The sequence below is a fragment of the Hibiscus syriacus genome, unplaced genomic scaffold (genome assembly GCF_006381635.1).
Source record: "Hibiscus syriacus cultivar Baekdansim isolate YM2019G1 unplaced genomic scaffold, ASM638163v2 tig00111105_pilon, whole genome shotgun sequence".
NCBI lineage: Eukaryota > Viridiplantae > Streptophyta > Magnoliopsida > Malvales > Malvaceae > Hibiscus > Hibiscus syriacus.
Genome location: NW_024062987.1, coordinates 2,842,957 through 2,860,297, shown reverse-complemented (window position 1 = coordinate 2,860,297; position 17,341 = coordinate 2,842,957). Strand labels below are relative to the sequence as shown.

The 17,341-nt window shown below is 33.2% G+C and overlaps 2 protein-coding genes across 3 annotated transcripts; one reads left to right on the top strand and one right to left on the bottom strand.

Annotated features, from left to right (window-relative positions):
- The first annotated feature begins 8,012 nt into the window (after positions 1-8,012).
- On the top strand, positions 8,013-8,971 carry LOC120154137. The gene is made up of 2 exons (XM_039165955.1): positions 8,013-8,852; positions 8,908-8,971. Exons 1-2 carry the CDS (start codon positions 8,116-8,118, stop codon positions 8,969-8,971), a joined length of 801 nt encoding a protein of 266 aa, XP_039021886.1. The 5' UTR covers positions 8,013-8,115.
- A 1,667-nt stretch (positions 8,972-10,638) lies between these two features.
- On the bottom strand, positions 10,639-13,634 carry LOC120154207 (ras-related protein RABE1c-like). 2 transcript variants are annotated; one of them, XM_039166027.1, is made up of 9 exons: positions 13,558-13,634; positions 13,298-13,417; positions 12,641-12,713; positions 12,440-12,540; positions 11,810-11,875; positions 11,479-11,576; positions 11,292-11,354; positions 11,113-11,205; positions 10,639-10,928 (listed from the first exon to the last, which is right to left on the bottom strand). In XM_039166027.1, the coding sequence occupies exons 2-9, from the start codon at positions 13,368-13,370 to the stop codon at positions 10,845-10,847; spliced, it is 651 nt and encodes a 216-aa protein (XP_039021958.1). In that variant the 5' UTR covers positions 13,371-13,417; positions 13,558-13,634; the 3' UTR covers positions 10,639-10,844. The 2 variants fall into 2 exon arrangements, with proteins under 2 accessions (XP_039021958.1, XP_039021957.1); XM_039166026.1 differs by lacking the exon at positions 13,558-13,634 and having other exon boundaries at positions 13,298-13,511.
- Positions 13,635-17,341: the final 3,707 nt, after the last annotated feature.

Here is a 17,341-nt window from a genome sequence, read left to right as displayed (position 1 = left end):
TGGGTTGACAAATATGTTTCGACAACGAATAAAATAAAGAGTATCGGAAGTAGAAAATAAATTATCAAATTCTGAATGAATATCTATATTTAACAAATTTCAGTCTGTCCCAATATCCTTATAACCATTATAGGTAATCCGAAATTCATAAAAAACAATAAAGGCTATTGTAAGTAGAAAAAGATTTATCAAATCCTGAATGGATATCTATATTTACAGAAAAGATCATACTGAAAACTAAGATTTATCCCTTAAAAATCTCACATGGACATCACAAATTGAAACCAAAAAATGCAGGAACAAAAACTAACGGAACTAGACAACTTAGTTCTTCTACTTATATAGTGAATTAATATGATTAATAAATTTATGGATTTTAATTTTTTATTATACTAATCTTCTGTGCAAAAGACTTGAAAATGGTGTTAACCAATGAAAACTACCAGCACAAAAGAGTAAGCATCACAGAAAATGCTAGAACAGACTACAATTATGGATACTCTCATCACATAAATAGGAACTTACTAATTTCAATGTAAAATGGATCTTACTCTGACATAGAAAACTCTTACATCGAACCATCGTAACAATCCCTTAGAGAATGACTTGTAAGGAGAGTGCCTTGTAACCATGTGGCCATTACTAGTCGGTCAATTTCCTTTTGAGAATTCATAAACCCTCTCCATAAGCATAGAGAAATTAGTAATCCTTGGTGAAACCTTCCCACCTTGACTGAGTAGATTACTTGCTAAAGTTCATACAAAAAATCATTCCGGCAGTACAAATAAAAACCTGCAGGAATGAGGACAAGGTGAAACCAAAGTAATTTCATGCAATTGACAATGACAAACCCAGAAACAACATAAAGCCATAAAAGAGGGGTGGAGGTTGAATTTTCCATTGAAAACCGCTCAACTCAAAGCCAGAAAATAAAAATTTGAATGTAAAAAACAGACATGAAACCTATCAAGAAGAAACTAGAGCAGAAAACGTTGAAACCTTGAAGTTACAGAGAACCAACATAAGAATTTCTGTGTATTTTTTCTGCATCAATTGAACTAAGAAACAAACAGCAATTCAAGCAGTGGCAGAGGCAATATAAGGGTAACTCTCACCAAACTAAAGTAGAAGCAAGAAGAGATAAGAAGACAATCATAAGACAATGCTAGGGTGGATCGAAACATACAACTGAATTTTACCATGAACAACTAAACTTTACAAATCTGCAGGTTCTAGTTCAGGAATTCTAATATGACGTCATGTAACTTGGTAGCTGGCATACAACTAGCTGTAAAACAAGCAATAAAAGTTAAGGCTTTACTAGTACTATGTTCAGTAGTCATTATAAACACTTTCAGTTTATATACACTTGACAGAAACCAAACCATCGATAAAGCCATACTTCATTTCTGATTGAACATGCATACAGAACAAGGTGCATGCGTAAATGTGTTTGAAGTAAGGAAAACAGAGGAATAAATTTGAACATTACTTGGTGTGATAATGCTAAGCATCCCTCTTCATGGAAGCCATTTCAACCCTCAATTTTTGCATTTCAGCCTGTTGCCAGACAAAGAAAACATAATAGCCTTACTATTATTGTACTGTACAGGAGAGAGAAAACATTTGATACTTTCCTCTAATGAAGAGAGCTTGTTCTCAGCATCTCTTTGACCTCTGCGTACACACTCTACTTCCTCCTTTCATGCATGCATCTATAAAACCATCTTTAAGTCATTGCTTTGACATTTACTACAGTTGATGCAACAGCTAAAGGCCACATATTATGCCTGTAACTGGATATTAAATGTACTTTGAGTTTTTGAGCTTCAGAATGTTCTTAAGACTTAATAACATAAAAACCCACATCTCAGTGGATTACATTATGCATATCCCATAAGTAGGTAGTTTTATTGCTTGGTTCTGGCCGTATGGAAATGGTCCAGTGACATCTGCAGGATAGTATTCAGAGTTACATCCTCTATTTATCACATTTACCTGAACCATTTGATTTGCCTCTTCTGGGGACATCTTTTGTCCTCGATGAGCACAAGCTTCCGTCTAGCAATTCTTGATTTACAGTTGCACATTCAACCTGATATCATACCAGGTAAATTTCAAGAGGCTTTTTACTTGATATTTTGCTCAGTCAAAGGGGTAAACTTTCATATAAAGTATTGTTATCAGTCTGTTTCGGATACCTCAAGAAGTGCCAGCTTCTTCTCAAGCTCTGCGACTCTTGCTTTCCCCTCATCTGCAATCCTTTAGACAGTGAAACAACCAAGAACTTACAATGCTTATCGGAAATATATAAATTGCCAGATGATACACCTGTGCTGAACAAGGAAGGGCCACCAGCTTTGCTAAAAAAATAGTTGTATTTCTAAATCCAAATTGTAGATGACATATTAACTACAGGACAAACTGTTGGCCTTTTGATTTAAATGAAAACTATTGGCAAAGGAAGTCATGATATGATGCTGAAAAATGAAAAAGAGAAGTTGAAATGCATTTGAGATAATTGTATACACAATCCCGATTATCAAATTCACGTGGATAAGGATTGCCTTTTTTTTTGCCACTTCGGTATTTGAAAGGCATGCAGATCCATTAATATATATTTCAGTGTTCTCTTAGAGAGAGTCATGACAAACAAGATTGTGTTGATATACCAGATTACAAATCAAAATGAAAATGGTTGAATATAAAAATAATGTAAGATTACATTTCCCCATTTCTTTCTTTCTTTCTAACAGATGCGATTTTGGATTTCGAAACTTGAAGAAAGAAATTAGACAGACTAACCTTTGGGGGGAAATTGCAAAAATTCAATTTGATAAGAAAATTATCTTGCAATCGAAACAGTTTTAGTGTAAAATAACTTCCATTCAGGAACTAAAACGTGCCAATGTAGATAGAGCTAGACTAACCTTCTTCACCACAACTTTCTCTGCTCCAGTAGGAGCCAACTCGATGGACGAGATGATGCGCCAGGAAGCACGGCGAGCGCCGATGACGTTCTTATAAGCGACGGAGATGAGATTTCGTTCCTTGACAGTGAGCTCCTCGTTGTCGGCGGAAGTAGAGACTTTCTCCATGAGCTCGACCATTTCCTCGTAGCGTTCGGCTTGCTCGGCGAGTTTTGCCATATAGACATTTTCCTCGCGGGGAGAAGAAGTAGAGGCGGCGGCCATTGTCGAGAGAGAGAGAGAGAGAAAAGGCAAAGTCGGTAAGAGTAAAGACTAAAGATAAAGGGGTAGGTTTTGAAATTGAAAAGATGTGAAATTTGGGGGGAGTTTTTTTATGGCGAATGCGCGTTGAGGGAGGAGGATAAAAAATGAACAGTTGGAAAGGCAAAAGCAGATTGAAGACTAAATATTTAGCGGCGTTTGTGATTAAAACGCCACTACAGTATGAGCTTTTAGCGGAGTTTGGATAAAAACGCCACTATTGTACAATTCTTTAGCGGCGTTTATATTAAAATCCCACTAAAGTACGGATTTTTAGCGGTGTTTGTATAAAAGCCACTAAAGTACAATATTTAGCAGCGTTTTAAGAACAAATACCACAAAAGTATGAGTCTTTAGCGGTGTTTTAAGCACAAACTCCACCAAAGTATGAGTTTTTAGCGGTGTTTGTACAAAAATGCCACTAAAGTACCAGTCTTTAGCGTCGTTTATATAAAAACGCCACTAAAGTATGAGTATTTATCGGCATTTGTGCATAAAATGCCACTAAAGTATGAATCTTTAGCGGCGCTTATACCAAAACGCCACTAAAGTACAAATCTTTAGCGGCGTTTGTATAAAAATGCCACTAAAATACAATATTTAGCGGCTTTTATATAAAAACGCCACTAAATTATGAGTATTTAGCGGCGTTTGTTTAAAAAATGCCACTAAAAACCCATTTTTAGTAGTGATTAAACCAAATTATATCAACCAGTGGATGGTTATCAAATGGCTAACAGAAGCAGGGATTGTGTCTGGGATGGTGTCGTGTGTCAACTCGATCTAGTTACCGTTTTTGCTCTTACAATTCTCTTTGAGAGGTCCACTCTTTCCGTCTCTCTCCTCCCTCACCCATCTAGACTTATCTTCCAATTTTCTGTTTTGGTATGCAGATGAAGAGAAAGAGAAATAATAAAGAAAAATATAATTAAAAAATTTTAGGTTTAGTCTTTAGATTATTTAAAATTTTAGAATTAATTTTAAATGAATTTTGAAATTTTAGAATTTTTATAAAAAATATAATAAAAACTCTAGTTGGTTCAATGGTTAAGCTTTAAGTTCTACTTCTGTAGGTATAGAGTTTAAATCTCCCAAGCCACAATATTTCAATATTTTTTCTCAAGCAAAATTACGTTGATTTAGGCTTTTTAAGCACCAAAATAGTCATGTCAAAACGACGTTATTTTTGTGAGGCAACCAGTCAACAACGTCGCGATGCACGCCTGCCATGTCATCATGCCATTAAAGCATTAACGGTGGAGTGTCATAATTGAACATAAAAGTAAACGATAATGCTAAATTTGACAAAATTAAAAGTGTAATAGTATAAATAAGTCAGCGCTTAAAGTTTAATGGTATATGATGCAGTTTACCCTAATATAACATATCATTATTTTTATTAAGTTAATAGTAAAATTTAATAAGTGACTAAACTAAGAATAAAATATAACACTACATATAAATTTTTTTAAATTAAGTGACGAAAATAAAAATACAACAATAAATGAATGACCAAATAGATAATTTATCAAATATAAGTGATATGTTAAATTTTAACCAAGCTTATCATTATACTATTTTTTTTTGTTTATTAAGCTAAAGTGATTACAATGTAGTATATGTTTTAAATATTCTCAATTATTTAACAATGAATGTCCTACTACAATTTTTGTTATTTGAATCTGAAACATTTAGGTATAATAATAATAATTCATTTTACCACTGAAGTAATTTAATTCATACATTATGTTATTATGCATCATCTAACCATCCACACAAAATCACAAAAATGAAAATAGAAAACTTAAAATTTTAAAAAGTTAGACAATAATATTGCCTCGCGATTTTATTTACGAAATAATTCTTTGAAAGTTCTGATATATTAAAACGGGTTTTATCAAAGAAATATGAAGATAGTATAACAAATATTATTTATAAATTTATCATTTTAACCTTTAAAATCAATTAAAAAACACTGGATTGTTTTTCTGTTCCCTAATACATAAAAGAAACCCAAGAAAGAAAAGGTCAAATCGGTGCAGAGATTTCGATGGGAGCTGATACGGATCAAAGATTCAAATCTATTGAATCACCTACAGTAACATTTATTGTTATAAGTATAATAATTCGTGATGAAAATAAAATAAAAAATTAAATATTTTATAGATTCATAATTTGAATCTATGGTGATTCATATAAGTCGCATGATATTCAATTTCTCGATAGAATTTCATCGTAAAATTAATGAAAAAGAAAAAAAGCAAACAGAATTAATAACATCAAAATATTATTAAATAATCTTAATAAAAAATCATAAATAAAATAAAAAATTAAATATTTTATAGATTCATAATTTGAATCTATGGTGATTCATATAAGTCGCATGATATTCAATTTCTCGATAGAATTTCATCGTAAAATTAATGTATATAAATTAATAATAAAGCAAACACAATTAATAACATGAAAATATTAGATTAAATAATCTTAATAAAAAATCATAAATATATGAATAGAAATAAGTTGAGGTCTGTAATTACACAGTTTCCTTAAGACATATTTTCGGTCAATCATTGGTGCTCGAGATTTTTGGTTGTCTGTCTCCCATAATACAACAATGAGATGATTAGCGTACAGTAACACAACTGCCGAGATCACAAATTATTTATTGTCTTTATCTATCACCAAAAACTAGAGAAAATAATCTCTTTGAATTGGTTTTTGAATTGTATTTAACCTAGTATGTTAATATGGTATTTATAGAGAGTTCACATAGTGAACAATTGAAAAATTTTAACCTAATGAAACATTAATGAGAATCAATCAATTAAACAATTTTCAAAATTATTATTTTGATTAAAAGAACCTTTTAATATTTATCATTTTAATTCTAAAACAGATTTAGAAAATATGCTCTATTTAAGGAAAATATATTACATTTGAGTTAAAATATTCGCAAGTCCATAAAGAGTTAGATCGGTTCGGACATTCACGTCATTCATATTGTGCACGTCTGCATATTTACGAACCAACAATTAATTCCACATTTTCCTCAACATCATTTAGATTAATTTCTCATTCAAAACACCAAAATTATCACACACAAAAATCCAACATTCACCAATCTCGTTGAGACCAAATCAACCATCAAAATTGTGTTTCTTATGGTGTGGTTGTGAAACCCAGAAAATGAAAAAGCTTTAAGAAAGATAAACCCTATAAAAACTCAGCTTATGGTGTGAGGTTGTGAAACCCAGAAAATGATGTCTGCGATCTGTGAGTCCAAACGAAGTTCAACATTTAGTTTGAAATTTTCATTTCAAAAGCTGTCAAAACAGTAATTTAAATTTACTTATTTCACTAAAGCATATATCATCAGTCGACAAAAAAATTATATATAAAATACAGATTTGTGATTCAATTCGATATTATCGTAATAATATTAAATAATTTAATTTAAATAAAAAACTGAATTAAAATACCATATTAATAAATTAAAATTCAACTTAAGTCAAAAGGAAACTAAACCGTATAACATATATTAAAAAATATTTCAAGCACGAAACAAACGACTTAAGTGATAAAAGAATTATTATTATTTTTTTACGTTATGAGTTCGATCACTACAAATAACGGAGTGTGAGCATTCAATTCAAATAATGAAGAGTTATCTATGAATATATACTATCTTATATTTACATAAATTGAAATGACCATTCAACTCAGTTGGTAGAGCACAAGGTTCTTAACCTTGAGGTTGTGGGATCGAGTCTCATGGAAGGCATTTCATAATTCGGAGGTCTTTTACTATTTTATCTCCCCCTTACCCCATTACATATGAGAACAAGGGACAACCATTAATTATATTTACATAAATTAATAAAAAAACTTAAAAAACTTAAAAACTTAACTATTAAAACAAATCAAAACTAATTATTTAAATACTACTAAAGGAAAAATCCCTTTAAATTAATTATGGATAATTAAATTTTCAAAGCCGCATAGACAACAGAGGTCGAAGCCAAAATCAGCTCTGACGGGAACCCAGTACACGTGTACGGTCCGATTGAGGCCCCACAGAATGTGATCGTACAAAGGCACAATAACCTTCCGTCCAGTCGCCGGCTTGTTTTCCGGTCAACCACTTCCGGAAAGTTTCCCTTTATCTGATCCCCGATCGTGCCCTTCGTAATCAATCGTGTCATTGCAGGTATTTCCACAATGAAGATCTCTCCTTCGCTTTTTTCTCCCCTGTTACCCGTTTTTTTTTTTAAATTGCGTAAACTGTCTTCTCGAGAGGTTCTATAGTTTTTTATACTCTAAAATAAATGTTATTTTGATTAGTGAACTTCACAGTGTTTGACACTGGAAATGTAATAAATTTCTGGAAATGGTTTGATATGATACAGTTTAAGAGAGATTATGATTATTTGTTATCGGTTTTTTTATTGATTTATTCTGAATTTAGCAGATAATTTAGCGATTAGTGGTTTCAATTTCCACTAAGTTTTACTTTATTTGCTTAAGCCTGGAGTTACAGAATTTTTCTGTTTAGTGGTAAATTTGATCCTTTATTTAATGCAATATGATGTATGCTTGACGAGCCATGAAGATAAGAGTTTTACCTGTTTAACTTTTTACAGAAAAGCTCTTTCAACCATTCAGATAGTGCATTTCATCAAATGCATGCTTGTGTGCCCCTAGGAGCTTTATGTAAAGCAATTGGTGCGGGGAAAAAAAGCTCACCTTATTGAAGCTCTCTTGTTATTCTTTTGTTATAATTTTTGATGGCGTACGGTAATCTTGATACTAGATCATTGAAAAGATTTGGCTGTTATTGTTATCTTTTGCATGGCCTTGGAGTCTCCGATTAGGAATTTGTTACATGTGTCAGTCTTTCCAGAATCAGGGCATTTGGATGACAAAAGATGCCGGTTTAAACGATGGTGAGATGACTTATGATACTTCATCTAGAGTTGATCCCAAACGCTCTCATCAATGGTTCATGGATGGTACTGAGACAGACTTATTTCCAAACAAGAAGCGGGCGTTGGGAGTTCCAACAACCAATTTATTTTCTGGAATCTTGAATTCGAATGTTTCTCCATGGGGAAATGCATCTGGTCTTACTTCAATCTCGCGGCAGTTTTCTGAACGGTTATTTGATAGCGAAACAGCCCGAGCAGTTAACTTTGATGATCAAAGCTATTCTTCTGGTAACATTGAAAAGGTTATCATGGGGAGAAAGGCTAATGAGGATTTATTTACAAGTGATTCATCATTTGGTTTATCTATGTATCATACGTTGGAAGATCCTCGATCTGGGTTGATCTTTGGGGGGATTAAGAAGGTAAAAGTTTGTGAGGTCAAGGATTCGGAGAATATCATGTCTGCATCAATGGGATACGTGTCTAATAGGGTTGATAACAACTGTGTGTCAACTGATCATGATTACAACAAGGTCGAAGATGGTATTATGCCAATGGGCCTTCCTTATAACAAATGGGATTCTACTGGTAAGAACAATGTTTTCATGTCTATGGGACAATCCTATAACAAAAGTGAGGATAACAATGCAATTGCAATGAGCAAATCCTTTGATAAGGGCGATAACAATTTCATGTCCGTGTGTCAAACCTACAACGGGACAGATGATAGTTCTGTAACTGTGGGTCAGACCTACAGTAAAGGATACGACAGCACCATATCTATTACTCGTAGCTACAAGCGGGCAGCTATAATTTGTCTGTTGATCCGCCCTATAATAGGGGAGAGAGTACTATTATATCGTTTGGTAGCTTTGGCTATGACGATGATACAAATCTATTGGGGAGTATTATATCAAGCTATAATTTGTTGTTGGGCCTGTCTTTCATCCAAAGATCAAATGCTCCTAGTGAAAAAGAGTTGGTTCAATCCAATAACGTCATTGCCTCTGGAGCTGAAGTTTCTAGGAGGAAAGATGAGCCGAAAACATCAAAAAAAGCTTCTAATAACTTCCCATCAAATGTTAGAAGTTTGCTGTCAACTGGTATGCTTGATTGAGTTCGTGTTAAATATATCGCATGGTCAAAGGAGGTAAATCACATTTCACGTGTTCTTTTAGTTTACCTTACTGTCTGGTTAGCCTGTTTCTTTTTATATACCTCAGAAGGAGCTCCGTGGTATAATAAAGAGTTCGAGATATCAATGTGGCTGTCCGACATGCAATTTTTCTAAGGTGGGGTTTTTCGGTTTTACCATTTGAATCGAGGGAATTGTTTAGGCCAAGTATGTGTGGTCTGATGTGCGAGATTTCTACAATCTAATTGGTGAACAATGCATATGAGTTTGAGCGGTATGCTGGTTGCAAAACAAAACACCCAAACAATCACATATACTTTGAGAATGGAAAGGCAATTTATGGGATTGTCCAAGAGCTTAGAAGCACACCTCAGAATATGCTGTTCGACGGTATTCAGACTATAACCGGCTCACCTATTAACCAGAAGTGCTTCTGGCTTTGGAAAGGTAATGTAAGGTCTCTAACTGAAATTGCTTCTCTTTTTTTGTTACCTAACATTCTGCGAGTTGCTATAGATATAAATCGCCCGAACATCATTTTTGTTGCAACTACATTTAGTGAGTACTCGTTGTTGATTAAAATAAAAAGGATTTCTACTCGTGTGCGAATCTTATCTTTTTCAGTCATTTTTACCTGCCAGTGTTGAGCTTCAACGTATACATGGGAAGGATGAAATGGAACAGTTGTGTAAAACGACCATGTTCATTTGCAGGGTAGGGTTCTCTTTTGCGTGCATATGACTGTATGAGGGTTGCAAGGTAGGCTTCTCTTTTGCGTGCATATGACTGTATGAGGGTTGCAAGGTAGGCTTATCTCTTTTGTGTACAGAAGAGGGAAGCTTGTCAATGGGTGACGGCACCACTGACTGAACCTGCCTTTTTCTAAACATGGGATAGGAAACATGTTAAAAAGCAGGGAGTCGATGCTTCAAAGAGAGATACTTGTTATTTTATGTATTTCTTTGTATCACCGCATCCGCATGGAACCTTATGGATTTAATTTTTCTATTTTGCTGAAATGTGAGATTTAATTTCTTTATAATGTTGTGTAAACATCAGTTTATCAATTTAAAGTTACTTCTGTCAGGGAAGCAAATTTATAAGCGCTAATTAATTATCAATTTACATAATTTTCAAATTTGACAAAACTCAATTAAAACCTAGCTAAGCTCAGCTCAACTTGAATAAAAGCATATTGGAATGCTTAAATCGCTCACAAATTTTAAAAATTATGAAAAGTAGACCCAACTCAATGGTCTGATTCTTGGCGTGAAGGGGTTCTTAACTTCAACTCAAAATATCAAAGTGGGTAGACATATTTGCTTTCAAGCACAGTGTCATCTAGGAAGAACAATCTAATATGATTACTTGTTGCATGATGTCAAGGATCTATCATTTCACACCAAAAGAGTTATGGATGTAAAAATAATGATAAGCAGGAGCATACAAACATGAACGATATAGTTATAATGAAATTAGTTTTCCCAAACTGAAAGAGCTCTCGAGAGAAGAAATGTACCCTTCAGAGCTCATCGTCAATAGTAGCTTTCTTCAGGACCCGCAGCAACCTGAGTTTTGAGGATTAGCTGCAGACCCTTCTGCCTGATCTCGTTGGCTAATTTTGATTGCATTTGGCTGCAAATAGGAAGAAAATAGACATTACTACAATAAGTATAAATAAACACGTAAAATCGAATGCAATGCTTATCACATTAGGAACTAGTGTTTTTAAATGTGTTTAAGGAAATGATTTGCATAATTATAACAAGTATGCATTTCTTATCAGAAGCAAGAGAATTTAAATTGAGAGATACAATACCTCAACCCTCGCGTCACTATCCGCGAGTCTCTGCTTAATGTCCCTGGCTATTGCAAAGAAAACCTCCTCAACATTCAAGTTAGTTTTTGCACTCTGCAAGACAGGTTGGCTCTTGTACATATATGATAGATCACTAAACATAAAAGGGAACAGCAAAATATGGAGTAAAGATTCCATACAGTCTCAAAGAACTTGATGCCATATTCATCAGCAAGAGCTTGGCCCTTTGAAGTAGGGACAGCCTGAAAAAAATTTCCTCAGCAACTTAATACAAGAAACTGAACCAGGTCAATATGCCAAAAAGAAGGGTAACCATAAATGCAAGCGATAACCTCACAGAAGCGAGCAAGAGAAAGAGAAACAAACCCTTTTGCTTTCATCCATGTCGGCCTTATTACCCACCAGAACCTTGTTGACATTGTCTGATGCATGCTGTTCAATATTTCGAATCCAGTTTCTGATGTCTGAGTATAAAGGGTATTGTTCAATTGATAAGATCATTCTAATGAAAAAAGAATAAAATTTCAAATTAATGTATAAGGAATAAACTTTTCATGTTTCAACCTCTTAGGAAACAGAAAGTTTTGAATGATGAACAAGAATTGGTGGAAACATACACATTTCTAAAGATTCAGAGGTAGGTAAGGTAGAACAACTTATGCATGAAAATCCAAATGATATAAAGTTCAGTAATTACTATTGAAAGATGACTCATCAGTCACATCATACACCAGCAAGATACCCATGGCTCCACGGTAGTAAGCTGCATGAAAAGAAAATATTACTGAACTTATCTGTTAACCAGGGCCTGGAAGACAAAAAATTCAACAAGTATTCGAAAGTAGACATTTGAAGAGACAAAAAGTAAAATACTATGGAGAGGCATAGTTTTCAAACACCCTCAAAGATGACGCTAACATCGAACACCTTCAATCAAGAATCTAGAAAATATGAATGGGTAAGCATCCGTTCTTCAGAATTTTATTTCCAAGTCATGTCATACAATTCAAGTGTATGACAACGGACAGGTTAGAAAAATTGTGTGAACCATGGTAGCAGACAAAATCCTATCTTCCTATTTCCTAAAGACTAAAAATCAGAGAGTAGGAAAATGGCAAAGCAACAGCAACCACCTTGAACTAAAGCTGTTATAGAAATTCACAATTTTTGAGTGAGAATAAATGGCAAGTCAAACGACACAACAGTGCTCACATTAACAGACTCAAGTAAAACAATGCCCAAGTCATGCTATTATGACTAAGTTATTTATAATTCTAAACAGACCATTCATTTCCAGTCAGTTACGCCCACAAACCGAAAAACTAACCAGTTGTAATTGTTCGAAACCTCTCTTGCCCTGCAGTATCCCAAATTTGTAGTTTGATCCTTTTCCCATCAAGCTCTATAGTCCTTATCTTAAAGTCAATCCTGCCAAAATGAGACACGGCCTTATCAAACCACATGCCCTGTTTAGAAACAATACTCATAACAATAATAAGACGAGTTACCACGATTCGAAAAAACCTACCCAATGGTCGTGATAAAACTTGTAGTAAATGAACCATCTGAGAAACGCAAAAGGAGGCAACTCTTTCCCACACCTGCCCACACAATAACATAAGGAAACAGACTATTCAGTTTCAGAACTAAAATTCAAAAAGAAGGCACAAAATATCAAGAAAAACTCCTTAAAAAAGTAATCAGTTATCAGTTCCAAATTATAGGCAGCTACTAATTGTAACAGCCATGGCCTGAATTGAGCAACGGTTCTCTCATGCAAATGCACATGCTACTGGCTCCAATATAAAATCATCAAAACTTTAATCGAGACAAATAATACTTCCATGTCAATGAGCTATACTAAGACACAATACATCATCAAATATATTCATAAGAAAGAAAACAATAGAAATTTAGCATAGAATCACAATAAAAACAGACATTATTTTCCAATCAACCTCGCTATTGCAATAAAATCTTCGTAAGATAATTTATAAGCCTATGCGTAATCTAAGGTAATGGTCTTAATACACACATCACGGTCTCACACCTAGCTTTCCCCTAAAAATAAATAAATCAAATCCTTTCAACGAACGCAAACATTTCGCAAAATCAATGCACATCAAGTAGATCGCATTTCAAATCAAGATGTACAATATAAATAGAAGAGATAAGAAATAATTACCGCTGTCACCGATCAAAAGGAGCTTTATGAGGTAGTCGTAATCGGCGCGAGCTCTTGCAGGTGGAGCAGCCATGGTAATAGAAGCAGATTATCGAATCAAACAAAAAATAAAACCAAACCCTAGACCAACAACAACAACGACAACAAAAAGCTTTGATGTTAATAATCAAATATAAAAAGTAAACATCTATAAAAAAAAAGTAAAAAAGAAATTTTCCGTTTTTTGGATTTTATTTAGTGAATTGAAATGAAAGCAATACCGGTTCAGGGAAAAGCAGAGCGAGATCTGATGGGAGGAAATGAGAGAAATGAGGAGGGAAGCGATTTTGGAACGTCAGCATCGGTTGGCCGTTGAAAATTATTTACTTTTTATTATTTTAAGGGTTAAATATAAAATAATTACCTAAATTACATCACTTTTCACGAAAATATACTTAAAAGTTTAGCCCAAAGTAAAATTTTCCTTCTATTTAGTTAAGGAGTCTTCTTTAACCTCTTGCACTAAACAAAACCAAATACAAAAGTTACTAATCATTGTTAGAGATTATGGAGGGTTTTAAAATACTTTTATAAATTAAAAATATCTGAAAAATGGGTTGGAACCATCTAGTTCCTAAAATCATTCTAAACTAGTTTCTTACAATTATGGCGAAATAGGTGTCTTGAGAGCTTGATACAAAGCTTGGGATTCAATGATCATGATTCTTACCTTTAGATTGCTTAACTAAGGTTGCAAGACTACCAAGTTTTTACCTTTACTTAGTTTTTGGAGAGGAAGAAAGAACTATGAAGATGAATATTTGAAGAGGAGTTGAGAAAAAAAGAATGTATCAGACTTGATATCAGAGTGTATCAGACCTGATATTACCAAGCATTTAAGGATTTCAGCTTTATTTTTTAATAAGAGTATAATTGCTTTTTTGGTCCCTACAATTTTACCAGTAGATTAAAAACATCCTTTTTATTTACTATTGGGCTTACCTCAATCTTAAATCCTCTTTAATTTGGATCAATGCTTCCTACAAACTAGATATTTAAACCAATCCCATCTCAGGTTAACTCAATACATCTAACCCTGGATTTAAGGCGTTACATGGTTGGTTGATTGGGTGCATGTAGCGTATGGTCTGCTTCAGGAATACCTGTACAGTTTTGTCAACTGCGCTGTCCTACATCGTTGGGAGCTGGAGCTGTCTGTTTTTGGAGCTTGTTTATTCATGGTTAGGCTTGGACCGGTTTATGATGTGTTTTGTCAGTTGAATGGTAGGAAGGGGTGCTGCTAGGCTGTTGCTAGTTTTTTTCCTTACATTTCAGTTTAGTACATTTTATTGTGATCCCCTTTTGGTTACTTTGATAAGTTACAATGTTTCTGGGTTTCATATGCATGGTGGCTGTTAGTATAATTGGTTTGTATTGGATATGTAATTGTTCTGATTTTTTTTTGAAAAAACGGTATTCATTATATTCCAATGGCATCATCAATTACAATCAATTTGATACATTCCGGCTCGTCCTAATAAAATCACATTGGATTGGGATTCGACAAAGCTCATTGGGCTAGACTATGAGCAACCCTATTTGTCTCCCGATTTACATAAAAGATCTTGAAATCATAATTGGAATCGAGTAGCCTTCGAGCTTCGTTGAGTAACAATCCGATTGTAGACACATCTTCTTTGTTGTTTGCGAGCCTATTTACGATTACAATGGTATCCCCTTCTATAATTGCTTCCTCCCATCCATTTTCAATTGCGAATTTAATTCCCTGTGTGAAAGCTTCAGCAGACTCAACGGAGAAAGGGAGTGGGATTCGCCGTTGAACTTTGTTTAACGTCGATTATGAATGAGGTTTTTAACGAAATTTTATGTTTCTTTCTAAAAGAATCCAAATTATTACACTTTTTTCTTAAAATATTAATTTATTTTTAATAAAAAGAAATTATATATCAATCGAATACTTAATCATAAGAACAAAATCACATATATCTTTTATTTTATATTTGAAATTAGAGTAAGAGTTTAATTCAAAAGATGATGCAAACTAATTAAAAAGGTTTAAAATTTTATTAATTTTTCAAAATTATGAAAACATATATATAATTTAAGAAAATTTCTAATAATAATTGAACGTAGGGGTGCTTATTAAACGAATTGAGCACGAGTTGAACAGTGTTTGATTCGATTAAATTCAATACTTAACAAGAATCAATTTTGTTCATTTTGTGCTCATTAGAAAAATCATTACTCGACTCGTTGCTCGTTAAGCTCAGCAAAACATTTACTTTATTTTTTTAAAATATATGTAAAATCTAATAATATTATACAGAACTTATTATAAACATAAATCAACAAATTTTACAAAAATATCAAAATATTGGGTGAAATAGTTCTAAAGTAACGATTCACAAATATATTAAACTAATATATTACAACCAAAATAACAATCCATAAATATATCAAACTAACAATCTTAAAAACAAGACAATCAACGCCCTAAAAATTATATTAAAAAGTTCAACAATACATAGTCAATCTTAAAACAAGACAATCTGTAAAACCCCCAACCCGTACCCGACCCGAATACGAGTCTGAGGTGTCACATTGACTTTTCAAACTTTGACTCTTGACAAAATTCAAAGAAAATTTAAAACTTTCATTAAAATAAAAGCAATTTATTTACATAAATTAACCAAAATAATCAAAATCGATCAGAGCATATTCAACTCAATCAATTAGTACATGCCAACTATATTCCAATTAACCAAACACATTTAAATTATTTATTTTCTGATCTGAAATTTTGTAAGGGAGATGCTGACCTGTCTTGCTCCTCTCAGCTTCTCTTTTCACTTTCCATAACTTGCGTGTGAAACACTCAAACGCTAAGCCGATGACTTAGTGAGGCATAAATAAATTGACTATAGCATATCATAACTAATTCTTATTATGCACATTTCATATAATCATGATAAACTATAGAATGCATCCAAACATAAACACACACACACACACATATATATATATATATATACATATACATACCATTTCATTTTACCTATTATTATTACTCATGTTTAATATATATTATACTTATTACATTTTGTATATCATACACATACCTATTGTTTCACAAAGAAACACACATATCATCATATAATTCTGGTCACATATTTCATAACACAAGGCATATAAATCGTATGTAATAAGGTTATTATTATCTCTTTAATAGTCTTATATTCGTTCTTTATCTTTTAGTCATAAGTTATTGTACCTATTCTTCTTAACCAAGCTATATACATATATATACCTCATCATATCACATATATCATTTCACACCATAAAGATTACAAACAAAGCACATAATATCATACAAGGTTCTTTTATATCATCTTCTTTATTAACCCATGTACACATGTGAGAACTATAGATATGTGAGTCTATAGAGGTTGTGCACTAATGCTGTCACCACAGCTCGTATAATTGCATCGAAGTGCCACGTAGAATTGCACCGTAGTGCCGCGTAGAAATGCACCGAAGTGCCATATAAGATGTCCCTAAGGACCACGTAGAAAATTCCTTAAGAATCATATACATATGCTAAGGATCAAGTATGTGTCGCAAAAGACCTCACACATGTTCCAAAGAATACATATATGTCCCGAAGGACCGCGTAGACCCTCGACTCTTGGCATGCCAACTAAACCTCTAGCTCTCATGACACATAACATGGGCAGTAATATTCATATTATTATGCATTCACATATTCATACCACATATACACATAGTCTCATAGCTCTTTCACATAGCTCATTATCAATTTTTATAAGATCACATCCAGTCACGTAGTTCATTTTCATATAATTCACATGCACATATATTCTTTTCCATATAATTACGTAGTCATATAATATTTCATATGACCTCATATATCACATCACATTGATACATATTCAAATACTCATAGTCACATAGCACTTAAATTGTTCCTATTTACAAAATTCATGGTCATATAGCTTGTTTAATACATTTTGATATTTCGATATA